The 27,838-nt window shown below is 38.0% G+C and overlaps 1 protein-coding gene across 8 annotated transcripts in view; it reads right to left on the reverse strand.

The window, feature by feature from the left end:
• IBTK (inhibitor of Bruton tyrosine kinase) overlaps positions 1–26,993 on the reverse strand; it is a 94,447-nt gene extending 67,454 nt beyond the window's left edge. For 5 of the 8 annotated variants that reach the window (XM_082405843.1, XM_082405841.1, XM_082405846.1 and 2 more), the window contains exons 1-9: positions 26,789–26,993; positions 16,838–17,525; positions 11,987–12,083; positions 10,732–10,856; positions 7,050–7,160; positions 5,531–5,701; positions 2,997–3,114; positions 2,727–2,907; positions 619–742 (exon numbers count right to left, since the gene is read on the reverse strand). In XM_082405843.1, the coding sequence (XP_082261969.1) occupies positions 619–742; positions 2,727–2,907; positions 2,997–3,114; positions 5,531–5,701; positions 7,050–7,160; positions 10,732–10,856; positions 11,987–12,083; positions 16,838–17,158 (1,248 nt within the window). In that variant the 5' untranslated portion in view covers positions 17,159–17,525; positions 26,789–26,993. Of the gene's footprint in view, positions 1–618; positions 743–2,726; positions 2,908–2,996; positions 3,115–5,530; positions 5,702–7,049; positions 7,161–10,731; positions 10,857–11,986; positions 12,084–16,837; positions 17,526–17,662; positions 18,025–26,788 lie in introns of those variants that run through there. The other 3 variants (XM_082405842.1, XM_082405847.1, XM_082405848.1) reach the window with 3 other exon arrangements.
• Between the last annotated feature and the right edge of the window lie 845 nt (positions 26,994–27,838).

A 27,838-nucleotide genomic window follows, 5' to 3' on the forward strand; every position in this document is an offset into this window, starting at 1 on the left:
GCTGCGCTGTGCGGCATGCAGAATCTTAGTTCCCCGACCAGGGACTGAACCCGGGCCCCCTGCAGTGGGAGTGTGGAGTCTTAACCCCTGGACCGCCAGGAAAGCCCCAGAGATTCTTTATATAGTGATCTAGGAATACATTACATTTTCTATATGATAGTTATGATCTCTGCATACATATAATGTGTACATTTGTCTAAAACCAAATTTGAGAGAAAATTTCCAATTATGTATTTTTAATATTGCCAGCTTAGCTTTTTACTTTTTTTAAGAATAGTTATGTATCTCATATCTACGCAATTCCATTTTTCAGTACTCAGTGTATGTATCAAATAAGCTATCAAAACCCCTTACTTCCATTTTAAGCGCAATAAATGAAACTTTAAACTACAGTTTAACAAGGCAGTACGATGCAACATCAGTTAAATGTTATCATACTTTCTTTGAAATACCAGCTCCCAACTATCAATAATCAGTACTGGACATCAAAAACAAGTAGGGGAACAAAAGTCAACAGGAATCATCACTATCATAGCAATACAGTTTTACATCATCAGGTCTCCTACAGCTATCAACTGAGAACAAGATTACTATGCTTTTGTATAAATATATACTCACCCTTCCAGCTCCGTCCATTGCAAGAATGCAAATTTTTTCACCCCCATTTTCTTTCAAATGTTCAGGATCAACTTTGTATTCCATATGCCCCCCAGATACAAGAACCTTTTTCACGTTTAGTTGTCTGGGTGAAAAAAAAAATTCTAGATTAACATGTTCTCTAAAATATACAATCAATTTTAAAGAAATTACTGTTCAAACACTAATTTAGGGTGATTACTGTGAACGGTGGAGTAAGATGGTTTGGTCTTTGGTATCCTCAGTCCCTCCTTTTATGAGTTTCCCCTACACAATGACCATTTCTTTCTATGGCAAGTCCTTCCCTCCCCACAAGTCTCTACCTACCCAGATACACACATTAACCATCTAAAACCTCACTTGCTCATGTACACACATTCTCTCTAGCTTAAATAACTGATAAGCCTAAACGCTCCTAAATATATCTGCATTGTAACAGAAAAAATTTAAACCTCAGATCAAAACAGAAATCCTTAATTTCAAATACGGACAACTTTAAATAGATACACCTACCATAAAAATCATTAGTATTGCTAATTTAATAACTCATGCACTAGCCAATTCATTATACATTTCATTACATCTACACATGTGATGTGCCTGTAGCATTGTGTGAAACCTGCCTGCTATTACTCCAATGATTATCCTCCCTTTCAGATATTTTACCCACGTTTTAAAATGTTTTTGTTTGTTTGTTTAATGTTTTTCTTCCCAAAATTACTATGTTGTAACCAGCTGTAACAAAAGAATTTTCTTAGTGAAAACTTGCATGTAACTTATATTTATGTAATTTAATGTTATCAGGGCAAATTTTATAAATGTAAAGTAAAAACAAAACCTAACATTCCACAAATCATCTCATGCTCAGAAAGAAACCTACATAGTCAGTTCTAAGAAACATGTATGTTCACATTTTCATGTTTTTATAACTGAAATATGACCTACAATTGATAACCTTCCAGTTGTTACACACAGAAGATAAGTTGTATATATTGATGGTTGACATCTGCTCATGAGCTAACCTCATAGTTGGTATCTGTTCATGAAGTTACCATCTCATTGACATTAGCAAAAGCACATTCTGTTGCATTTCAATTCAAATCCCTGATTACTTTAAAAGTTGGATAGCTACTCTCTAGAATTCCTACACACTCCTGCTTCTACTAACTGAGCTATTGTATCTGCTCAAAGATCTATTTCTCTACTTGTATTTATTACTACAGTTATAATATAATGAAATATTATGTAAATCAATGAAATATTAGTCTGAAAAGAACACTTTCTGTAAAAGCTGAATACTTTAAAACGACACAATAAATATGACAAGCAAAAAATGGCTGTCAAATCAGATATGGATTAACCAACTATATAAAATACTGAAAATATATAAAAAATATAGGATTCTGCCCTTAACTTACTTCACACTTGTTTTTAAGCACTTGCTCCTTAAATCATTCAAAGTGAAGTAACAGGTAACACATTATAAGTATTATAAGTATGGTTTATGCACAAAAGACAGAGAACTCCAATTGGTAGACCCATCTTAGTTTTATAATTCCCTGCTTTAACTGACTTTTTGATTAGACAGCCAACTGCTTGTTTCCTGCATGTTACTAGAACAGATAACAACTGGCTATACAGATACAAAGATAACAAAATATACCACTTAGGTATAAATACATGGACTGAGTAGAGGGTCCACAGAATATGATTATTTTTTTTAAATAAATAAGTGTATAATATATAAAAGGCTACACATGAACCAATGATGATAGTGTCACAAACCAAGAATTATGATTCATCTAGTTCTGCGCACCTGAAGCATAAAAAAGGGAAACTTATAGGTCATATTTAACCATATGTTACCATAATTCAGAAATACTGTTTTACAACCTACAAAGAACTTTTATATATATTTACTGGATGTTTGCCAAAAGACTAAGATTATCAAAGGCAAAAACTCCTGACTTTCCCACCGTTCAATTTTCTCCATCTGACATTTCAGAGAATGCATAAAGCTGATACTCAGATATTTGCTGGAAGAGCTGAATTATTATTAAAGTATGTTTCTTTCACAAAAATACACATACTTAGAAGCCATCTTCTTGCACTGATAGTCTGCAAGTAAGTAAATATCTCCCTTTGTGGTAACACAGACAGTTGCCCCATCACTAGCAGCAACCAAAGACACAGTGATGTCCTTATGATGAAGGGCAGAGACTTGACGAGGAGCAGTTACACACTTTTCTCCATTGGGATCTAGTAAATAACCTAAAAAATTACACAAATAAACAAATCACAAAATATCCGTTTTAAGAACACCATTTATTTTTCAGATATTGTCATCATGGATTTCTTACCCAGCTGTCCACCATTTAGTCCCATAGTATAAACAGCTTCTCTAGTCCAAAGCACTGTGTGAAACCTGCCTGCTGCTACTCCAGTGACTGTCCTCCCTTTCAGATATTTTGCTTGCATCTATTCAAAAGGCAAATAAGACTTCAGTTTATTATGTACCTATGAACTAACAGAATTTTGCACAAGATCCAGCAGACCAGGGTAGCAAATATATGGCATACTTGCTGCCAGCACCCCCCTCAAGTGCTAATGGCATTCATCACTAATAGATCTCAGCACTAATACTGAGACCCCAGCTCTTCTCAGAATACAAGACATCTGATGCAGCCACCTTAAGTCAGCCGTTTAAACATGTAAAAAAAAAAAACTGACACAGTATAAAAACCAAATCATTAAACTTTTGTTAACAAGCAATATGCAAGACAGGCGTTCTCATTCTTATTAAAAACTATGATACCTTTAAATTTGACATATCCAGAGTATCTCAACAGTGACACTACTGACAGTTTGAACCAGATCATTCTTCGTCGTGGGGATTCTTTTGTGCATCGTAGGAGGTTTAGCAGCATTCCTGGACTCTGCCCACTAGATGTCGGTAGCACCACTCCCACCCCTACACCCAGCTGTGACAACTAAAAACGTTTCTAGACACTGCCAAATGGCTCCTGGAGCACAGAACTGTCCCCACTGAAGAGTACCGGCTATGTCCATATCAACCCAGAGCTCTAGACACTGCCAAACGGCTCCTGGGGTACAGAACTGTCCCCACTGAAGAGTACCGGCTATGTCCATATCAACCCAGAGCTCTAGACACTGTCAAACGGCTCCTGGGGTACAGAACTGTCCGCACTGAAGAGTACCGGCTATGTCCATATCAACCCAGAGCTCTAGACACTGCCAAACGGCTCCTGGGGTACAGAACTGTCCCCACTGAAGAGTACCGGCTATGTCCATATCAACCCAGAGCTCTAGACACTGCCAAATGGCTCCTGGGGCACAGAACTGTCCCCACTGAAGAGTACCGGCTATGTCCATATCAACCCAGAGCTCTAGACACTGCCAAACGGCTCCTGGGGTACAGAACTGTCCCCACTGAAGAGTACCTGCTATGTCCATATCAACCCAGAGCTCTAGACATCGCCAAATGGCTCCTGGGGTACAGAACTGTCCGCACTGAAGAGTACCGGCTATGTCCATATCAACCCAGAGCTCTAGACACTGCCAAATGGCTCCTGGGGTACAGAACTGTCCCCACTGAAGAGTACCGGCTATGTCCATATCAACCCAGAGCTCTAGACACTGCCAAATGGCCCCTGGGGCACAGAACTGTCCCCACTGAAGAGTACCGGCTATGTCTATATCAACCCAGAGCTCTAGACACTGCCAAATGGCCCCTGGGGCACAGAACTGTCCCCACTGAAGAGTACCGGCTATGTCCATATCAACCCAGAGCTCTAGACACTGCCAAATGGCCCCTGGGGCACAGAACTGTCCCCACTGAAGAGTACCGGCTATGTCCATATCAACCCAGAGCTCTAGACACTGCCAAATGGCCCCTGGGGCACAGAACTGTCCCCACTGAAGAGTACCGGCTATGTCCATATCAACCCAGAGCTCCACGGTAGCCACACAATGAGAATAAAAATGGGAGTAAAATCTACCATTTCTAAAGAAGCCTGCAAAATGATTACATATCTACAAATTCCACAGTTGGTTGGGGAAAATGGGCCTAAGAAGTACCAAAGATTGCAAACTACCTCTAATTATTTTGGAGTAATTCCTGTTGATTCATTAGCCATCCAGGATGGAAAAGCATTGGATTTTAAAGCTTATTACTAAAAATGTGTATCTATTAATCATTTTAAATCCAGAGGATTAAACCAGTGAAGAAGTCTAACACCCAAAATACAAAATCTTATGAGTTGAAAACACATTTGCTATATGTGACGATTCTAGTAACATATTAATGTTAAAGCACCAGTCCTGTCCTGCGTACTAGGTCCCTAAAGTTGAGGAAAGGCCACCCTCTGGTGGTGGTTGTACAAATGGGAAGGGGAAAACAGAACAAAAACAGTTGCTTTTAGACCTATGTTCCCTCACATAAACTTGCCAGGTATGATTTCTGCGCAGAGACAGATCTACCATGAAGCCAATAACCTTAAGTTTCTGGATGCCTCATTTACATGGCCCATTTTTTACTTATAAAATTTCTATTTTTTTCTTAAGGAGGGTCTCAAAATTATTTAAGTTTCAAACCCAAAATATCTGGATTCCCCGATGCTTATGAACACATACAAGTTGAATCTAAGGCAGTTTGCTGCCTAATTTCCCAAGTGCTTTCTTCCTCACTCCAAACAAATGTTAATCTGTACATTACTATGCTTAATTTCTCCTGTGAAAAATAAAATATATACCACTGAAAAAACACACTGTTGAATACAAGTAAAATAAGTTGCTCTGTCAATGCCTTCCATTTTTTTGTCCCTATAGGTTTTATACCAATGGTCACCTTATTATTTAAAAAAGAGAAGTTTACCTGTCTGGGTACATTACAACTGGAAGGTGGAGGAATGATTCCTAATTGATGAAAAATATTTAGGCCAAACGTATAAACACATCCATCTTCAGTTAATACAACAGTATGATCCTTAGCAGCTGCCACTTGAGAACAATTATGACCACTCAGTCCTTCCACAAGCCTAGGGACCTACAAAATAAAATTAACTTTAGTATATTACATTAACCATTTATATACAGTACAAAATACAAATACAATCTTATGATACCACATCCCAAATGATACGACTGCTGTACGCCTGTATCTATCATAGGCAAACTGTACAATTCAGCAAGGGGAAGATAAGTTTAATGGACATTGCTTTATAAGTAAAATACAAAATCCCAGTAAGACATTTCAATAAAACAATTTGATTCAATAAATGATTTCTGAGCCCTTATCAATTATCATACACCAAGTGCAAACGTGTTTGGTTTGAATAAAGGGAGCTCTTCAGCCAAAGTATTCATTGGTGTAGTGAAGAAATAAATAAGAATACAGGAATCAATGCAGCCCTTCGATGCATAACCAAACATACGATATCATATTCCTTTAAAGTCATCTGTTCTGGGTTCAAATCTTAATTCTGTCATTTACCAGCTATTTGATCTCAAACAAATCTCTTATCTTCTCTCATTTTCTTCATCTGAACACAAAATAATAATAGCATTTTGGATGATAAAAAGTCAGCATAAGGAGTAAATGAGTTAGTAAGTACAAAACACAACACTCTCTGGCTCAGAGTAAACAACTGATAAATGAGTGCTATTATTATTGTCATTGTGTATAAAATGAGGATAATAAGGCCTATAACCTCACAGGCCTGTTGTTAGACTTAAATCAAGGTAATGATATTGCATGGAAAGCACGAACAATGCCTGGAACATAATATACCCTCGAAAAATGGAAGAGACTACCATAGCTCTCTCTCATTTTTAAAGACCTCTTAACTGATGAAGATGCCAGCAGTCCCCTCAAAAAAAACTTACCTTAAAAATAACCTAGTGAGGAAATAACTTTCCTGAATGTAATGATTATTAGGTTTCTTCCAATTAGCACTAAGTTTCAGTAGCATAAGTCAATTTTGTGATTATACAATGAAAATATTGGCTCAATTTTCAGACCACAAATACCTTAATGAGAAGTTAAAAATGAATAAAAACTTGGACCCTGGACTACAGGAAAAGAGTTTTACAATTAGTCTGATTTTTTAAATTTCAACTATGGAAATATTTGAAAGCTTATTTATGTACTCTCCTGACTCAATGTTTGCTATACAATATAATTTTTCTTTGATGCTTTAGAATTTTGCACCATATCTAAATCCTTATTTTGAACACAATATACCAGGAAAGTAACTGATCTTCTAAACTCTATCATCAGTCGGTATATTATTTTCTCCTTATAGTTGGTCAAAAAAAATTTTTAGTTAACTGAAGTTTCCAGTTTATAAAATTTTACCGAAGTTACCTAAACTGTATAATGACATTTCAATTACCAAGCATGTCTGTTCATCTCCATGGCCTAATCGTCCTCCAGGACCATGACCACAGGTATAAACTTGCCCTTTCTGAGACAGAAACACTGAGTGAAATTTACAAAGCACCACCTACAGGAAAACAAGAGAATATTATTAAACTTCTGTGAATAAAACATCCTTTATTTCATAAAAAAGAAATAACAGAATATTACTAATTGTTTAAGCTAGATAATAGGTACATTAGGATTCATTATACAGTTCTCTCTACTTTGTACATGTTTAAAGTTTTCTGTAATAAAAATTTATAATATATGGTGGTCTATTTTAAAACTACGTCTAAAAACACTGACATTCGGGGAAGAAAAATTTAGAAGGAATTAATAAGCATGTGTTACCCACAAGAGACTAAACAAAGGAAAATGCAAATCTTAAGTATTCAACTACAAAAAGTAGTAGCCAGTTGTTTTCCAATTTCATAAAATCTCAAACAGCAAGAATTGAACAGAGTAAAATATGAAGCATAAAGATTACCAAATAGTGACTATTACTAAAGAAAACAGTGAAAATGCCTTAAGAGTATTTTTTCCACCTTATAAACAGGAAGTGGGGGGTAAACAGTATGTGCTTTTTATACCTCTGATTTTGTCTAATATATCTTTAATATAATTACATGGCTTTAAATAATTTTACACTGATTTTCAAGCTTTTCTCTTTTCCCCACTTCCTTTCTTACTGCTTCCTTCCCAGAACCCTCTTTGCCCTGACAAACAGTTCCATTTTCATACATTCTTACCAGAAAACAAGGTTACTAAAAGGGCTGAACTGCGTCAGAAGGCAATAATAGGAAACCAACAGCAGTTTTAAATATGCATGCACTTACATACCTAACCTGCAGGCCACACTTTGCTATTTTTCAATGCATCAGTATACTTATTTTACCTTAATACTATCTAAAAATCCTTTTTTATTTTTAAAAATAATCTGCATTTACATCTCTTATGCCACCCATAAATATTTCTAACTTAGGATATTAAAAAAAGGATTAAGAAATAAAAAATCCTAGAATTATTTTCCAGAAAGTCAGGGTCCTTTGGAAAAATAAGAAAATCATGGACTTCCCTGGTGGCGCAGTGGTTAAGAATCCGCCTGCCAATGCAGGGGACACGGGTTCAACCTCTGGTCCAGGAAGATCCCACATGCCACAGAGCAACTAAGCCCGTGCGCCACAACTACTGAAGCCTGCACGCCTAGAGCCTGTGCTCCACAACGAGAGAAGCCACCGCAATGAGAAGCCCGAGCACCGCAGTGAAGAGTAGCCCCTGTTCACAGTAACTAGAGAAAGCCCGTGCACAGCAACGAAGACCCAAAGCAGCCAAAAAAAAAAAAGTTACAAGCTGAATTGCAAGCTGTTTACACATATCCCTAAACCACCTGGCGAGTTCTGTAAATACATGTGCCTATGATAATGCAAAAATCACTATCTTATTTAGCTGTACCATAAATACCTGAAAAGTCTAAAAATAAAACCCAAAATTGTATTCAAATTTGTAATACAAATTTACAATCTGTAAGGGAAAAATTATTTCATAAAACCAGAAGTAATACATTTTGTTCAATTCTATATTCAATATTAGAATGCCATTCTATAATCTCTGACTTCTACAAAACAACCAATACCAGAGTGAAAGACCTCCAACTTCAAAACCTCTGAATTTTTTAAGGAGGTAACTGATCATGGATTTTCATCTTAATTCTCAGGAATATATTATGCTAATAATAATCATCTCTGTCCCATGACAGTTAATTCATCTGGTACTATACTACAGAATCAGCCCTTTTTCAGTAATAGGGCTCTCAATATAACAGGTGCTCAGTAAATATTACCATTAACTTGCTTCCATTTTTCTTACTGAAATTTACACTGCTTTCCTTCCTCTCAAACCTATCCATAGTGCTTGTGTTTCAACCCTCCTTTTCGTAGTTAAAAAAAAAAAAAAATCCCTTACATCCTTAATTTCTTCACAAAATACTCTCACATCCTTGCCTTAACTGAAATGTAGTTTTCTCTTTGGGTATACTGTTTCATCCTTAACCCTACCAAGTGGAATATGCTCAATTCTTCTACAGCACATATATCTTAGGATCAGAAGGTACAATCAGCCCGTTTCCTAATGCCACCATTATTCCTTCACTTTTGTGTAAAAATCTCTGCTCCTGAAAAATCTCACCTCATGAAATCTGACTATATCATGTACTAAGTCAGAAAAGGAAAACAGGTATCTTTCTAAGTGCCTCAACTCTGATCAATCATTAGTGGCTGTTGACGGGTGAATTCTGAGGACCTGTTCAAGTTCAGTTTAAAATAGAGAGGGGAGAGACGAGGGAGGAAAGGAGGGAGGGAGGGAAGAAGGGAGAACAAGAGTACACTGTGACTGATTAGCGACATCTGCCAAAGGCTCTGAACTAGGTGAGTAAGAGCAGCCAGCCCTGCTCTAACACCTTTCCTCACACTCACTAGAGACTCTGACCCCAAGCTTATGACTCTGGGCCATCCCAAGTCCTTTCAGTATCCTAAGTTCCCCCAAGGTCTATGTAGATGGCCAGTCAGAATCCTAGCTTTCAGGACACCACTCTACTCTCTACTTCTCTAGTCACTCTTCATTCCCATGTGGGCTCCTGTTCCTGGCCTCTCAAATTTTAATATTCTCTTGAGTTTAACTCTTCTATTTCATTTTTTTAAAACTGCTAATTGTGATACATTAACTAATGACTTTTGGTGTGAAAAACCCTGTTCTACAGAACCCTAAATATGGTGGCCATATAATTTATAATCCAAATATTTGGGGGAATAAAAGGGGAATGACATTAACGATTACATCAGGGAAAAAAAATCATGTAGAGATGAACTCAAAAGACACATTCTGAGGTGTAATTTTCAGGATTCAGAAATTGAGATTTATAGCTTTAAAAATTAAGTAGAGAATGTTTAGGAGTGGCAAAATTAGCACTTCAGACAGTTAAATTTAAAAACTTTGAAAGAATGTCTGGAGTACAACTGAAATGAAACCCAAGAGGAAGAAAGGCTGAGGCTAGAGATATAAATTACACACACACACACACACACACACACACACACACACACACACACACACACAGAGAGTTACAGAGAAAGATGAGTAGGTCAACAGTAGCAAAATCCACTGAAGTGGAATCATCCAGAATAATGATATTAAGGCCAAAGACCAAACCTTTACAATTATCAATTAAAATTTTACAATTACTTGTATTTAAGAACTCAGGTTCACTTACCAAAAACTAATAACAAACTTCATTTGAGTATCAACAACAAATTCACTTGAGAAACAATTTGAAGAACTCTAATTAATTAAGTAGAAAGAAAAGCTAGAAAATCAACACAAGCTCTACCTTTTTAAAATTAATATCTGTATAATGCCTTCTAACTTCTAACATGCCTTACACAAACATCTCATAGTTTTATTTATGATATTTTACATAGTCTAAATATGATTAAGACTAACAAAATCTAAAAAGAATTAGTAAAGTTCTGTTGGTCAATTTCTTCATTCAAATATGTTACTGTACCTTCACCAAAGTTAACATAATCCAAATGAAAGATAAGCTATCAAATACAAAAGTTCTTTTTAATCTCTAAAAGTACTCAGATTGTATTTCAATATACCTGCTTGATATAAACCCCACTCCTAGAGAACAGATCCACCAACTCGGGATGATGTTTGCTATTCTGGCTTCCATGACCCAGGGTGAAATTTGTATTATCTCCCCAAGTGTAGACATCTGTAGGATCTAAAATGAAAATTAGTTTTTATACTCTTTTACATTTTAAACAAGTATCAGTGTAGTTTAATTACAGATATACTCCACTAATCAGTTTACCTCAAACATGATTCTTCACAAAAACTAATTTAATTACCATATTTAGAAAGATACTACCAACCCTCTCTTTTAAATTATGAATCTAATAATTTACTATATAACTCTAAGAATAGAAATCAGAAAATCCAATTCAGCACAGGCTTGTCCCAATGTAAGCAATCTAACACTTTACCCTTGTTTCTTTAGCAGTTAAAGTTTAACTGCCAAATGATTAAAATACCACCTGCCATATGCACCTAGTTTCCATGAAAATAATACATATAATTATTTAAATGTAAAATGTTATTAAAACATTTAGTATATAAAGGTTCTAAATGAAGCAAACATGATATTAGTTCCTATTTCTACAGCAACATCATTTTCAATTAGTTTGCTCTTGATAGATGCAAAATCACACTAGAGATTGGGCCAATATCCATTAAACTGGGATAAAACTTAATCACAGCTAATTATGATATAAAGCTTCATTTTTATTTTGGAAGGCTTATAAAGTTCTTGAACGGAATTATAACTGTAACTTGCAACACAGTGTCCAAGATAGAAATAAAAATGAAGAACATGTCCTTACTTAGCTTGCTCACTAGTTAAAATGCAAATTAGCTAGTGCCCCCATTTAAATCTCTTCTCCTTTTCAGTCAATTTCCATTACCAAAGCTCACAGGGCAAAAAAATTGAAGAGATAAGTGCAATGAGAAGAAGGAACACGTGGGTAGAAGAATCACTTCCTTTCCCCCTCTACCTCAAATGCTGTTACTTTCTGAATGCACATCAATGGCTTTACAGTAGTTACAATTCTAGCTGCCTTCCCTTTTTAGGCTGTGTTTTTACTCTTATACACAGAAATGAACACTGAATCTGAAAAATGTAAAATAAACCAAAGTGCTCTGAAAGAAAACCAAAGTTATCAACCAACATATACCAGAATAAAAGTTCTTTGCAGATATCCGCACAAATTTTCTCAGGTATTTCTATAACAATAAAATTTCATTAAAATTTTCTAAGCTGTACCTTAATGGAATATATTTGTGGAATTTTCTTACCGGTATTTCTGAATACTACATGAGCTGGTCTATCCTTCATTAGAAGATCCAAAGCTGACAAGCCTTCTTTATCTTGAATATACAGACTAACACCACGCTAAAAAAAAAGGAAAAAATATGTGTGTGTATATACAGATATATATGTATTTATTTTTAATCATTTACCTATAATCAGTAATTTATTTATCAAAAAGTCAGATGATAAAACCCATAAATACATTAAAAATAAACATTTAATAACAATTATCTCCTATGCTCATACACATTTATTTCTCACATAAAAGAAAACTAAGAGAAATCGAATATCCAATTCTTGGGGGAATAAAGAAGAACCAGAAAACGTGAACAAATAAAATAACATTTAAAATCAAAATGAAAAAAAAAATCAAAATGAACTCGATATGAAAGCTTTCCACAGTAAGGCAGGTCAGTTACTGAGAAGGCCCTAACTTTTGGTCTGCGTCTACATGTGTATGTACACACACATGCTTTTTTTTTCGTATTTACAGAGCCAAACTCCACATCCAGCTAAGGGCTGTAAAGATTTCTACACAATGGCAAACAATACTTTTTACTTTTTATATATCTGTTTTTTAGGATTTACTGTATATAATGTGATCACCTATGCTCCACCTTTTTGCCTTGAATTCTATTACATCTATTACTGACATGAAGACAATTATATTCTTTTATTTCTACTTGTGTGATATATATTTTTATATTTTTCCACTTAAAATATTCTACTTAAATTTTCAGAGCACTGTCTCTTACCACTTATAGTTAGAGTGTATCAAAAAAAAAAAAAACCCTGAGAATGCACGTGTGTGTGTGTGTGTTTTAAGAATGAATTTAAAGTAATCTGTAGTTTTATATCTCCAGAATTCAAACATGAAACAGAACATTTTCTGTCCCATTTATTTAAGGCAGTTAGCACACCCTATCCCTAGCACCATATTTACTGTTTTTAAAATATACTGGAGGAGGGGAGAAATAGAGCAATGTTCAATTCATATTATTATTATTACATACAGTTTTTTAAACACAAAATGTACTCCTTTTCATAAATAACGTTTAATATTTGCTGATAGTTTAATAAGGCATTCAACAATAATTTTAACTTGTGTGAGTGATCACTGCCCATCCATCTACACACACAGTTTACCTGGGCAATTACAGGTTGAGACGAACCATGAAGTTTTTAAACTCTAACCACAACATGTTGGAATACTCTTTTGGGGTTACTTAAGAAAGAGAATCTCCTCTTACCTCATAACAATGGATTTTAATAAATTAAAACCAAGATGGTTCCAGATGGTTATAACACTTGATTTCACACGGGTTGTCAATGAACAAAAGTACTCGTTAGTGAGCTAACAAATAAAACAAAATTCAGAAGTGATCTATGATCTTAACAAATTTAAAAGTGTATGTTGCCTGCTACTTTCAAAGTTAGATACAATAAATCCATGTGGGAAGACCTGAGCTTGGCCTTCATAAGGGTAAGAAGGGTAGATTCCAGGGCAGAGTGTTCCAAGCTACGAATCTGACAAACAGGATCCCAGAAACTTAGATCCCTGGAGAGTTTACTTTACCAGTTTTATAAATTTGTCCTCAACTTTATACATATACCAACTGGACCCTAATAAGACTACATACAGTTGCATCATCCTAAGTAGCCCCAACTGCATAAAGGACTAGGAACACTTTTTTGCCTTTAGAGCTCCCTACATATGGTGGTCTCTGACACTTTCTAACATGCTCACCTTAAACTCTAAAGGTAGTAGGATCAGTGTGTAGTCTAGTCTATCCCATTTATTAAAAGATCAACTCTTTACATATCCCCAAAATAGTAGGTAAATTCATTAGCTTATTAAATAGTATCTAAGTATAACCAAAAAACAAACTAACAAACAAGCAAAGAAAAGGATTCTATCCTTTTTTTTTTCCCATTACAATATCCCTAGCACTTAGATCACTGCCTAATACACATTAGGCACTAAAAAAAAAAAATGTATTCCAAATACTTTACAAACAGTATATCACTTAATCCACACAATCTTATGATTCAGTGAGTTCTTCCATTTACAAATGGGAAAAACTAAATCAAGTTCTTCCAGGTTAGTAATATAAGTAAACCACCAATATTAAAGAAAAATGGTATAGAGGTAACAGACACAGCAGGACCCTACAAACATAAACATGCCTCCTGTCACGCAATCAAGAAGGTAATGAAAACCTGCATAAGATATGCTGTTGCTACTCTGGCTTTTGGTAGACAAGAAGTTTCTGCTGAGGTTTTTCCATCTTTGGCAATCGGGAACTGATAGCACGGGTGTTTATTTATTGTACAATTTTAGCACTTAATTTTAAAATTTCATACCTATAAAGCTTTTATCAAATGTAATTCATTTAAAATGCGTTTTTCTGTATAGTCTCTTCTTGCTAGTCCATAACACCTTAAATGCTAGCGCCATCAGCAGAAGTGGAACTGACATGAACACCCCTATCATTGCAGCCCTTCCAATTAAAGGAGTGTTAAAAGGGGAAAGAAGTCTGTGCTAAAAAAATGCAGATGGCTTACAGCAACATGCGAACACTAAATGGATGAAAGAGGTTTCTGTGGGAATAGTTTTATCAGTGGGAAGCATCCATGTTAAGTGTCTATCACAGATCAGAAGGACGCTGATGACGATAAGACAGTCAAGCCAAGAGCAAGGCGGCCCAAGGCACAATTTCCTGGCTTCTCTAGCCAAGGAGGCGAGGATGATTTCTAAAGGGAAATGAAACCCAAAGGGAGGGAAGGTCCAAAATTCAGACCAGAACCTATTTCAAACTGAAGCCCCAAATCCTAACACCGGAATGGCAACCCCTAGGACAGCAGAAAATCCAAGGACACTCTCAAGCTTGAAAGGATTGGCAGTCATCCAATTTTCCAGCAGAAACTGGTGGGAAAGGGTAGAAGTAGAGCTGATAGATGCTTTAACTCTTACTAACTTAGCTTTTCCTATAAAAGAGATTACAATAAGGAAATTAAACTGATACCCAAAGGTTTTAGATATAAGAGGAATTAACAGTACTATTAATAAACTTAAGAAAAGTTTTTCTTCACTGAAACTCCCTGGGGGAAAAAAAAATAAGGAAGGTACCACTATTATCCTCTTTTTATAGATGAAACTGAGGTTCAAGATTTAGTAACTCATCCAAGAGGACTCAGTTAAGTAGTAAACCTAGATAGTTTAGCTCTAAAAAAGGATATTTTGCTATTAACACATACTGAAAATTATTTTGATCAGTAAATGTTACCACCTAAAGACCAGTATGTAAACAATTTTTCTGAAGTCAAAAACAGACACCAGGACTTCCCTGGTGGCACAGTGGTTAAGAATCTGCCTGCCAATGCAGGGGACATGGGTTCGAGCCCTGGCCCGGGAAGATCCCACATGCCACGGAGCAACTAGGCCGGTGCGCCACAGCTACTGCGCCTGCGCTCTAGAGCCTGTGAGCCACAACCACTGAGCCCACGTGCCACAACTACTGAAGCCCACACACCTAGAGCCCGTGATCCACAACAAGGGAAGCCACCGCAATGAGAAGCCCGTGCACCGCAATGAAGAGTAGCGCCCACTCACTGCAACTAGAGAAAGCCTGCGGGCAAACAATCACCCAACGCAGCCAATCAATCAATCAATCAATCAATCAAAATTTAAAACAAAAAGAGACACCAAAGATAAAGACACTGAAGATAAGCTCCCTAATGCCTTAATGTGACCACAAGTGCCTTGAGGACAGGAACTGCTTTGTTCTTCTCTGGTCCTCCACAAACATGACTAAATGCCTATACAAAAGCTAATTGTTCAATTTAAAACTCATGACTTCTAACAGTTTTTAATTTGCATTCATTAGTGAAATGACATCCATGGGGTATATATCAAAACACTTCATATTATTTGGCTAAACAGTACAACAAACCTAGATTTAATCTACTTGATGGGAAATTTAAAATAAACTGATTCTAATTATTTTTTTTAGAGATAGATTTTTTTTTAATAAATTTATTTTATTTTTGGCTGCGTTGCTGCACGCGGGCTTTCTCTAGTTGCAGCGAGCGGGGGCTACTCTTCGTTGCGGTGCGCTGGCTTCTCATTGTGGCGGCTTCTCTCGTTGCGGAGCACGGGCTCTAGGCCTGCAGGCTTCAGTAGTTGTGGCTCGCGGGCTCTAGAGCGCAGGCTCAGTAGTTGTGGCGCACGGGCCTAGTTGCTCCGCAGCATGTGGGATCTTCCCGGACCAGGGCTCGAACCCGTGTCCCCTGCATTGGCAGGCGGAATCTTAACCACTGTGCCACCAGGGAAGCCCTGATTCTAATTATTTTTTTAAAGAACTATAAAAACTTAATCCTAGCCAAACAAGAAATAAACACACTACTCAAAACATAGTCCCTAAGTGATTTCAATAACCAGTGCCCTTTTAAAGTAGATAATAATACAGTTATACAAAAGGAAACTATATTTCTTAAAAATACTAAAAGATATATAGTACTGAGTAAATGACAAAACGGGATTTACTTCAAAATAACATGGGGTGGAGAAAGTCAGTGGAGACATACACAACACAAAATTGGCCAAAAGTTCATGATACATTGTAAACTTTGGTATATGTTTAAAATTTTACATAAGAGGTTTAAATTAAAAGGATATATGAGACTTGAATTCTAAAGATGAGTTATAATAGTAAAAGATATCAAACAATTGATAAGAACTCAAATCTCTTTTGGAAAGTAAGTGGAGTATATGAAAAAGATTAAGAAAAACACATGCCAGACCAAATAGTTTTAAATAAACAAATGACACTTACCTTCAACAGAGACCAAACACAATCAATATGTCCATAAAAAACACTTCTATGTAAAGCTGTCCATCCTGATTCCTTGTCTTTCACCAATGGATCCACTCCTTTCTCAATAAGCCAATCTAACACTCCTTTCTTTCCACAGGAGGAAACAAGGTGGAGGGCATTTCTGCCAAAGGCATCCTTGATAGTTGCAGCATTGTAACAATGACTGGAGAGAAAGGCCTTAATCTGGTTTTCACTCCCCTTTGTCACCACAGAAAGGACATCCAAAGCATGCTTCAGGGATCGACACTTTGATGTGCAGTCAGGGATGGAAGAATTCATCCTAATTGTTTTTATACAGCTTACTTCTTCTGAACAGTCAGATAATTTTAAAAAATGAAAAAGCCAGGACACAAAGGTGCTATTCAGAAAGATTTATAGAGAATAAATGGCCTGTTTAGGATTATAATTTAAATCCTCATGGCAACAGTATAAAACTATATAGATTTGTACAATTTATTTTGGCACTTAAATCCAAAAATTATAAATAGCCCTATAAAGTTTATATCAAACACAAGTTCTTTATTTAAAAAAAGACTTCCCACAGTTTATAAATTATTCCTGGAGTCAAGCACCAAGGGGGAGGAGGAGGGGAACTCCCCCTCCACACTGTCCGATCCTTTTAAATATCCATAATTGCAAGTGTGACCTATAAGAGAAGGAGAAAGATAAAGTAAAAAATACACAATCTATCTCTTGCTCAAGTATTTTACAATACAATTACCTCCATATTTAAGTGCCCCTAATTCCTAGTTCAAAAACAGACAAGCAAATAAATGAGCCTACGAGCTTCTCACTGATAGGATCTGACGTTAGTTGCTCCCCCTTCCCTGTGATATTTTCTCCCTATGGAATGTGTGGCAAAGTTAGGAGCCTCACTGACAAAAGCTCGACCTCCTCTCCCAGTTTTGATAAGGGAGGTTAGTTCTGCTCGGCCACAAGCCTGACTGAAAGGTGGCTCCATCCACCTCCACCCGAGAAAGTTGAGGAGGAAAGGGAAGTGGATCCATTTGGCAGCAACCCTCCAGGCTGTTCGCCCGGATTCTACAAATGTTACCACACAGGTAACTGGAAGGGTCAAGGGCTCTCACATCCGTGGTACGTCTAAGTTATTTGACTTCACTCAAACTTTATTTCAGAATCCAGGCATCACGAGTAGATAGATATGTATATGTGGAGTGATGAAGTTAATGCATTTAATCAGGAACCCCAAAATGGAGGCCACCCCAGTGGCCTCACCCACTTCACAAATCTAAACCTGTCAGTCTGCACCTACAGGACACACCTGTCAAGGAATCCTAACACCGATCAATCCTCCAACTCCGCTTTAGCGAGTTCACCTCACTCTAGAAAACAGGACCTGCACGCCTTATTAGGAAATCCCCAACCTCCTAGCCAAGCGCACCCTGCTTCAGAGCTGCCTCTTCTAACATGCTGCGAGTCTCTCTTGCCCAAAATCCCTTGGAAGATTGCTTCACTGCCAGTGAGCACTGACTCCCCACCCCCCCAATCCATGCGTTGTTTTCCCTTGAACAAAGGACACCCAAGTCGTTACTAAATTGTTTTGATTTTGTCATTTGACAGGAGAGAGAGAGAGAAAATGAGAGAGACAGAGAGAGAGAGGGAGGAGTGGGGGAAGGGAGGAAAGGAGAGAAGAGAGAGAGATTACTTTGTGCTATTCCTGTGTTTGAAGTGCTTTTCAAGCCCTGGAATTGTAGTCACCTGTCCATTTCAAAGGTAACTTTTAAAAGAAATGCACTTCAAAGCCACCCTGACATTGTTTTTCAGATAGCCACAGTTTTGCATTATCTGCTCTGTTATTGTTGCTAATACCAATAAATTTAACTAACCATGTTAAAAACAAACTTTCCACTGATAGAAAAAATTTTCACATCCTGAGATATGGGGAAGTCATCATTCTGGCTTATACATGACTTGGCTTGAACTTTACGCTAACCAGAACAGCCTGTCTTACGGCCTGTCAAACACACACTGTACATCTGCTTCAGCCATTAAAGAAGAGTGTAGCTCATCATCCAGTAACACAAAAGGTTAAGTTGCAACGCACTGCAGAGGCCCACTGACAGTACGTCCTGAGGGAAATTCAGGATGGGAAAAACAGGATGAAGCATTCTATGCTTTGGATCTACAGGATCCTAGGTAGGTAAAAAGACCAGATTCTTGCACCTTCCCATACACAGGAAAACACTAAAATCATTAACATGAGATATCTGTTCTTTGTGATTAGTAGTTATCTTTTACCAAGATGTATGCTTGACTACATGTATTTAAACACTACAAGTATTTAAAACATACATAAAAAAATTTAAAGACAAAAAAGGAGAAAATTTTTCCTTAATATATCATCTCTACAAATCATTAAGAGACCAACAGAATAAAAGTCAAAGAATATGACCACATTTCTCAAAAAAAAAGGAGGGGGGGTGGATTTAAATGGATTTTTAAAAAGAAAGAGGTTCACATCATTCAAAAGAAATGTAAATTAAAACTATAATGAGACACCATTTTTATCTATCATAATGACAAAGATCAAAAAGGTTAAAAAAAAAAAAAAGGTTGATTACTATGTATTGACAAGGTAGTGAAGAAATAGAAACTCTACTCCACTGTTGGTGAGTATAAATCAGCACAGTCTTTATGGACAGCAATTTAGTAATATTTACTAAAATGTAAAATGCACATTCCTTCTGAGTCAGTTTTACTCCTAAGAATTTATCCTGTAAAACTATATCCATGTGTGAAATGGCATAAGTACAAGAACATTCATTGCATCACTGCATGGAAAAAACCTAAATAGTTAAAAGATAGTTATGGCATGTCCATTCAACAGAAGATTATTCATGTATCAAAAAGAATAAAGTAGCTATATATTTTCTAATATGAAATAATCTGCAAGATATATTGTAAAATGTCTCTTAAAACTAAATGTATCTGTAATGCCACGTATGAGAAAATGTACATGTAAGTATATGTTTATGCTTGAATATGCATGAAAGATGTTTAGAAGAATACACAAGAAAATGGTTAATAGTGGTTGCTCTAGGGAAGACCACCAATGGTTGGAGACAGATATGGAAGGCAGACTTACTTTTTACTACCAGTAACCTCTTTTGAATGCTTTACCATGTGTATGCATACCTATTTTAAAATAAACATCTTAAAAATATAAATAAATGCTAATATATTGATTAGAGAGGTCACAGGAAAGTCTAGAAAACTCAACCATCATACATGAGCCTCTAGCTTTTTTCCAATATGCTAATGTGTCTGCTTTGCCCATTCAGATCTGGAGAAATGAAATATCATTGTCAACTACTTGAAAAGCTACTAGCCTTCAGTTTCTTCACTTCCTGTTAGAAAACTAACCACCAATATATTAGAAATTTTATATCTAGAGTGGACTACTTTAAGCATTTCTCCATCATCTTTTTATTTATCATCTCCTAATTATCTTCTTCTTTCAATATTTTTGTGCTCTGGATTTTAAATGAGTAGTCAACCCATCTATAATGCCTAGATTTTAAAGCTTTTATAGTAGAAATTCTACATAAATTCTCTTCTCCAAGGTATCAAATTAAGTTCTGCAAAATACTTTTTTTCATTTTAATTTATTTTAAAAATACAGTCGGCCCTCCATATCTGCATGTTCCACAACGGTGAACTGAACCAAGCTTGAATTGAAAATATTTAAAAATTCCAGAAAGTTCCAAAAAGAAAAGCTTGAATTTGCCTCATGCGGGCCAACTACTTACATAGCATTTTCAACTATAGTTGACCCTTGAACAACACAATGACCCTCTTACAGCTGGCTTTCCCTATAGTAGGTTCCTCGTATTCACGGTTCCACATCTGCAACTTCAACCAAAGGCAGATCCTGTAGTACTGCAGTACACATTTACTGATGAAAATCCGAGTATAAGTGGACCCATGCTCTTCAAGCCCATGTTGTCCAAGGTTCAACCATATTTACATAGCACTGACACTGTATTTAGATATTCTAAGTAATCTAGAGATGATTTAAAGTATACTGGAGAATATATGTAGGTTATATACAAATACTATGCCATTTTATATAAGGGACTTGAGCATCTGTAGAGTTTGGTATCCGCTGGGGTCCTAGAACCAATGATACCCCAGTGATACCAAGAGACTACTGTATTTATCTGAATGACAGAGGAAAAACGGTTATAAAACTATTTAGAGCGACACAAGTGAGTTTACATATATGTACAGGAAAAATTTGTGTGCACCAGACATAAACATTCCAAATCTGTATTTTCCTCTCCCATTTCAAACCACACTAAGTCAGAAATCCTAAACCTAACTAGTTCTTAACTATTCTGATTTCCGCATCTGGAAATGATAGCACAGAACCAGACAACTCCTAGTCCTTTCTAGCTCCAGTTCTGTTTCTGCTAGACTACATATAAACAAGCAAACAAAGTGTTTGGTAGTTAGTTGACATGAAGAAAAAAGTACCAAAGCCTCAAGTAGTTTAAAATGTTTAAAGTGGAAAACATGACAGATGGCAAAATAGTCCCATGTAGTTAATTTCATCCCTTTGAGGCTCTAAAATTTTGCCATCTTTGTGTTTTCAGTGTCTTCCTAATACCTGAAAGGAACTACTTATGTGAATAACCCAAACCCTACATGAAATAATTAAGATACAAGAGAAAAGAATTCCCTAATTTGTTACTATACATAATTTAAACACTTAAAAGGGAAAAAAGAATATTAAATATAAACAAAAGTGATACTATACTATAATATATAATGAGAGAGGCACATACAGAGTACTATGAACAAATTAGGAAGGGACTAAGTGACTAAGAGCTAAGAGCTAGCATTTCTTAGAATCCTACATATTTGGATTCAAATATAGCAATGCCAGCTGTTACCAATTATGTAACTCTACAAATTACATAATCTCTCCAAGCCTTCATTTCTTCTTCTGAAAATGGAGACAATGCCACCAACCTCAAAGGGTTACCGTAATGATAAATAAAGCTGCTTATCATGGTACCTGCTACCAAATGTACATTCAACAAATAGCAGCTTTTATTACTATCATTTCTTCGGTAACAAAAAGATAACAAATTTTTATTCCAAAGTTCATGTTTGGGCTTCAGCGTCTCTGCTACTAGTTTCCATGCATTCTTCTCCTATGAAACCATACATACTAAGGTTACCAATGACCTCCAAATTGCCAAATACTTTTGGTAACGTTACTTGACTTCCCTGCTTTCGAGTCATGACCACGACATTCTCGTAAGGAATCTAAAAAGGAGTACTGAAAGCATAGGGAACCAATGAAGCATCTGCGCATGGGATCTCTCTCCTACCACTTCTTCCAAGGGCATTTTCCCTTCCCCTGACCTTCAAATGTTAGGCTTCTCTCAGTGTTCCACTTCGGTCTTCTTTTCCTCTCTAATTCATACTCACCCTGCATAATTTCAATCTCTTCATGTTAACTTTAACCTGTGCTCATAATCCTCAAATACGTCTCCTGCCTTCACATCTTTCCTAAATTCCTGGCCCAATGCCTAGTGTTAATCTTATTCATGCTTTCAACAAATGCTTATTGAAGGCAAAGAAAGCAAAGGAAATACTTATTAAGCATGTAATATTTTACATGATGTGATATTTTACATCAAAGAGGTTAAGTAAGCCACCCAAATCACACTATCAGTAAAAGAGGAGCTAGAATTCAAACACAGATCTATTTCACAGTAAAGTCCCAGCTATTTCTGCAACACAATGCTGCCTCTTCAGTGCATCCGCAGGTCATAAGGTACTGCGAAAACGAAAATACACAGGACTTAAATATTCTAGATATTCTAGTACAGACTCATGGATAATACTTAAGGGAAAATACAGCTCATTTAACAACTGTATTGACTGAACAAGATTTATTATCTACTACGCGGTCTCTACCATCAGTGGGGCACAGTCTAGTAGAGGAGAATGATTTTTATTAAATCAAGTCCTAAAAATATATCATGATTAAAACCTATGATAAAGATATAACAAGTGACTCATAGGAATGGGGAGTCAACAAGAGGGATAAAGGGAAGATTCCCCAAAGGAGAGGAGATGAGTATGTGTCTGCCTGATAAATTCAGGGCCAGTGGGCATTTGAGGCAGAAGTAACAGTAAATAGAAAACACTAAAATCACCTTGGTCCATTCTGAAAATTCTAAGTAATTCAGAAGACAGAAATGCATAAGGCCTAATATATACACAGGGATGAACTAGATTATAGACAGCCTTATGTGCCTTTCTTCAGGGATAAAGAAAGTGAGCAATTCAAAAACATATTTAGGACCTTGAGTTGACAAGATGTGGTCAACTCCTAGGTTTCTGGCTTGACTACAGATAGAGCAGCCAGGAAGAAGAGTAAAGGGTAAATGCTTTGTAAATCAAAAAAATAAAACAAACTGGAAACAAAAGGAACAAACAGAAATTAAAGGAGAACATTTTTGCTTTATATGTTATGAATACGAAGTGTTGATGAGAAACTGAGCTGGAAGACTGTAGCTAGCTACACAGGCGATTGTTAACCTTGAAGACTGGTCCACCACAAAGGTGCCAGCCAGTAGAGGTTGAGCCCTCAACAATGGCTCACAATCCTATTTAACCTTGGTGAAGAGTTCAGTTATCTTCCTAAAACACAAACCTGATCATGCTATTCTCTCACATATCCAAGACCAAAATGAACCAATATCTGTATTTCATGTGTTAATAGCCTTGTGACCTCAGGAAGAGGATGCCAGCTAGACTTGGCAACCACGTAGCACACAAAGTTCAGACTGTGAATTCAGAACACTGAGCTAGTAACCACTAACTAAGTGACCCTGGGCACATAAGAGTTGCCTAAGCTTCAATTCTCTCACTTGTAAAAAGGGAATAAAAACTATTTATCTCCTGAGTTGTTCTGAAAAATAAATGAGACAATTCATGCACATGTAAGCACCCAAGAAATGTTACGAAGGAAAAAGGAACATCGTGATATAATATATTGGTCAAAAAATAGAATGACTATATTAAAGCCCTTTCTGCTTGGAATGTTTTTACCCAAACCTTTACAGGGCTGCCGACTTGTCCATGGCTTACAAACACTACATCTACCATCTTATGAACTTTCAAATGGACAAGCACAGTGCTTTACATAAATGAACTAATTTAATCCTCTTTCCAGCCTGTATTGCCCTGTATGTATTAAATAAGAATTGGGTTTCTATAATCTAAGAATTGGGTTTCTATTATCTAAAACCTTGGTCAAGTAGCTTAATCTTCCTAATCCTCAATTTCTTCTTCTGCAAAATGATAATAACAACATGCCTTGTAAGTGTGGACCTTGACTACACATAAAGATTCTAAGCTCCTTAAGGCAGGGAAGAGAATGCCATACTTACTCATATTTCTCACAAAATATAATATGTATTCAATAAGTAGGCTTATATTTTTAAAGAGTTCTCTAAAATCAAAATATCTTCCCTATAAACTTGTATCTATATTAACTGTCACAAAGCTACAAATTATAGTGACTCATAATTGGAGAATTTTTAAAATTTTAAATTCCTTCTGTAAGCCCTGAAAATAGTTCACATAATTTTAAAACATCAAGACTTACTACTTTAGGAAATTAATAATTTAACTTTATCAATATTGTATTTTATTTTATTGTTTTCTCAATTATTCTCTGGGTACAAAGGATAGAAACGTCAATATTTTACTAGTGCAAAACCCAGTTTCACAATTGAACAATTCCCCAAATTTTAGGGGGCAAGCACATCTCTGGAGGTGGCAAAGAATTACTGCCCTTGGGCCTTCCCTGGTGGCGCAGTGGTTACGAATCTGCCTGCCAATGCAGGGGACACAGCTTCGAGCCCTGGTCCTGGAAGATCCCACATGCCACGGAGCAACTAAGCCCGTGCGCCACAACTACTGAGCCTGCACTCTAGAGCCCGCGAGCCACAACTACTGAGCCCACGTGCCACAACTACTGAAGCCTGTGCGCCTAAAGCCCGTGCTCCACAATAAGAGAAGCCACTGCAATGAGAAGCCTGCGCACCGCAACAAAGAGTAGCCCCAGCTCACCACAACTAGAGAAAGCCCGCATGCAGCAACTAAGACCCAACACAGCCAAAAATAAAATCAAAAATAAAATAAAATTTATTAAAAAAAAAAAAGGAATTACTGCCCTATTAACAATAATAAAGGGACTTCCCTGGCAGTCCAGTGGTTAAGACTCCGCACTTCCACGGCAGGGGATGTGAGTTTGATCCCTGGTGGGGGAACTAAGATACCGCATGCCACGTGGCATGGCCAAAAGATGATTAAAAAAAAAAAGAAGATAATAAACTAACTTTGACATCATTTATAATAATTAACCAAGTAACACTGAGCTCCTTATGCAGTATGGTCTATTGAACTTTATGGTTCCGAAGCATAATGTAGAATTTAGCATGCTGAAAGCCCTGGACACAAGTTTTTTTGTTTGTTTTTTGTTTTAACATCTTTATTGGAGTATAATTGCTTTACAACTTTGTGTTAGTTTCTGCTGTATAACAAAGTGAATCAGCTACATGCATACGTATGTGCATATGTATATCCCCATATGCCCTCCCTCTTGCGTCTCCCTCCCACCCTCTTTATCCCACCCCTCTAGGTGGTCGCAAAGCACCGAGCTGATCTCCCTGTGCTATGTGGCTGCTTCCCACTAGCTATCTATTTTACATTTGGTAGTATATACATGTCCATGCCACTCTCTCACTTCGTCCCAGCTTACCCTTCCCCCTCCCCCTGTCCTCAAGTCCATTCTCTACATCTGCCTAGACACAAGTTTTTTACAAAATTTTTAAATAATGGAAGAACCATTTTTTAAATTCCTTGAAGTAAACCGCTTTGACTAAATATCCGTACTTTCAGCAAATATCTATACTATAATTCTTTTTAGAAAACATCTCTTTCTGCCCTTATCTGCCCTATATCAGTTTCTAAAACCTATTAAAAAAAATCAAGGAATTTAAAATAAAAAGGGCAGTGAAAAGATCAAGGAGCTATGGAAGGACGTGAATTTGCACATCATGGGCATAAAAACACTACCACTCATAGAAGTCACGTTCTTTTAGTACTTCTGATAAATCTCGACTTTCAAACGCCCTACTTACAGGCATGAGAAAAAAAAAAAAAAAAAGGTGCTACATCAATCTCTGCTTCCTGAAAAATATCCCGTCCGGCTAACACACTTTAAGTTTTACTACCTACGTTGGAAATCCAGAGTCACGGATACCCTGGGTTACTTGTTTCCCTGATGAACTAAAACTTTTTAGAAATCGGCAACATGATACAAGAACAAAAGGCCTCTATCCTGTGTCCCCCATCCCCCCAAGAAAGAACGGGTCCCTTTTCACTTAACAGTCGATTCACACTGAACTTCATCGTCAGCCTCCCCAGACTGAACTAAAACTTCTGTGACGCCACGAAAGGGATAAGAGACGTGGGCGCCTCGAGGAATGGCTTCAAATTCAAGGCTCCAGGGGAAGTGACACGAGACAACTATCAGAAACTAGCAGCGCAACGTCGCTGGAGGGCTTGGCAGGCAGGACCGCAAGGTAGCGCGGTGCCCGCACAGACCATTCATTAGCTCCGGGCGGCGGCGAGGAGGCGGCCGCCGGGACCCGGGCCAAGCAGCCGGCCCCGCAACGCCTCTCGCGGAGCCCGGCAGCCTCGGCGCCGCTGAGTCCCCTCCCCGCGGCCCACCCGGGCCACCGGCGCCCGCGGTCACCCTCCGGAAAGATAACACTGTCCAGTCGCCCCGCGAATCAAGGGACGCCGTTTTGCCTCTGCCCGCTCCGCACGGTCGGGCCGCACCGAGCCCTCCCTCACCAGTCGCTAGATGAAAATCCTCCGGTGGTCTCCGCGGGGTGGGCACACGGTCGCGCAGGGACTCATCCTCAGTGAAGGCAGCAGAAGAAAACGAAGGGCGCCAGTGGAGGCCTGTCCCCAGGCCCGGGTCAGCTCCGGAAGCGGCTGCAGCAACAGCCGCCGCGTCTACAGACTTCTAGAACTGGGGCAGGAAGGAAGGGCCGGCACGGGCGGGACACAAGAATAAGGCGGGCGCTGATTGGCTGGGGCTCGTGTATGCCTGTGGAGGATTGGCTGGTGTCTGCCCAGAAGGTCTCGCGTGGCAGCGTCTAAACTGTGGTCTTTCCCTGGCACCCTAAAGGAACTTGACCCCTCCGGCCTTGGGGGCGGGGAAAGGCAGCGGCCGAGGACTCTGGGCCAACGGGGGGGGTATGAAAATGTCCCTCCCGGGGTCAGCAGTAGCCCAAGGAGAAACCTTCCTCTCCCCGCAACTCGAGACTTGGAATCCAGGATAAACCCTGGTGGAGAGACTGAGTTCTGGGGACCTGGACGGATGCCTTGGTCACCACGCAGCAGAAACCAAAGGCGTGGGCATCTTGCACCTAAGAGAGTTTCCTCCCGTCGCCCTACCGGTGGGGTCACAGGAAAGCCCAGGGCGTCGTCTCAAAGAGACTCAGCCTCGCCTCTCCCCGGCCGCTCCCACCCCCGGATTTTCCGGGGTCACTCCCTGGGTCAGAAGGCTTCACTGCCTTCTTAGATCACTGTGCGGGGCCAGCCGCCGACCCGGGCCAAGCCACTCACCAGGTCACGCCACTCAGTGCCTGATGCCAGGCTCGTACTACGCTTTTTACCCCTTAAGTCTGCCTCCAAGGGCCGTTTTAAAAATGGTCGAGTGAAAAAAATTAGGACACCAAGTAGCCAATAATCGATACTAGGATAGCAAAAAGGAAACATCCTGCCTGGGAATGCCTGAAACAGTAGGCGCCCAGTAAATGTTTGTTCAGGGAGGGTTACTGTAACTCAGAACAAACAACACTAGGAGTCAGGAGGTGTCTGTGCAGCTCTGCCACG

Source organism: Balaenoptera borealis (genome assembly GCF_965194805.1).
Source record: "Balaenoptera borealis genome assembly, chromosome: 9".
NCBI classification, from domain to species: domain Eukaryota; kingdom Metazoa; phylum Chordata; class Mammalia; order Artiodactyla; family Balaenopteridae; genus Balaenoptera; species Balaenoptera borealis.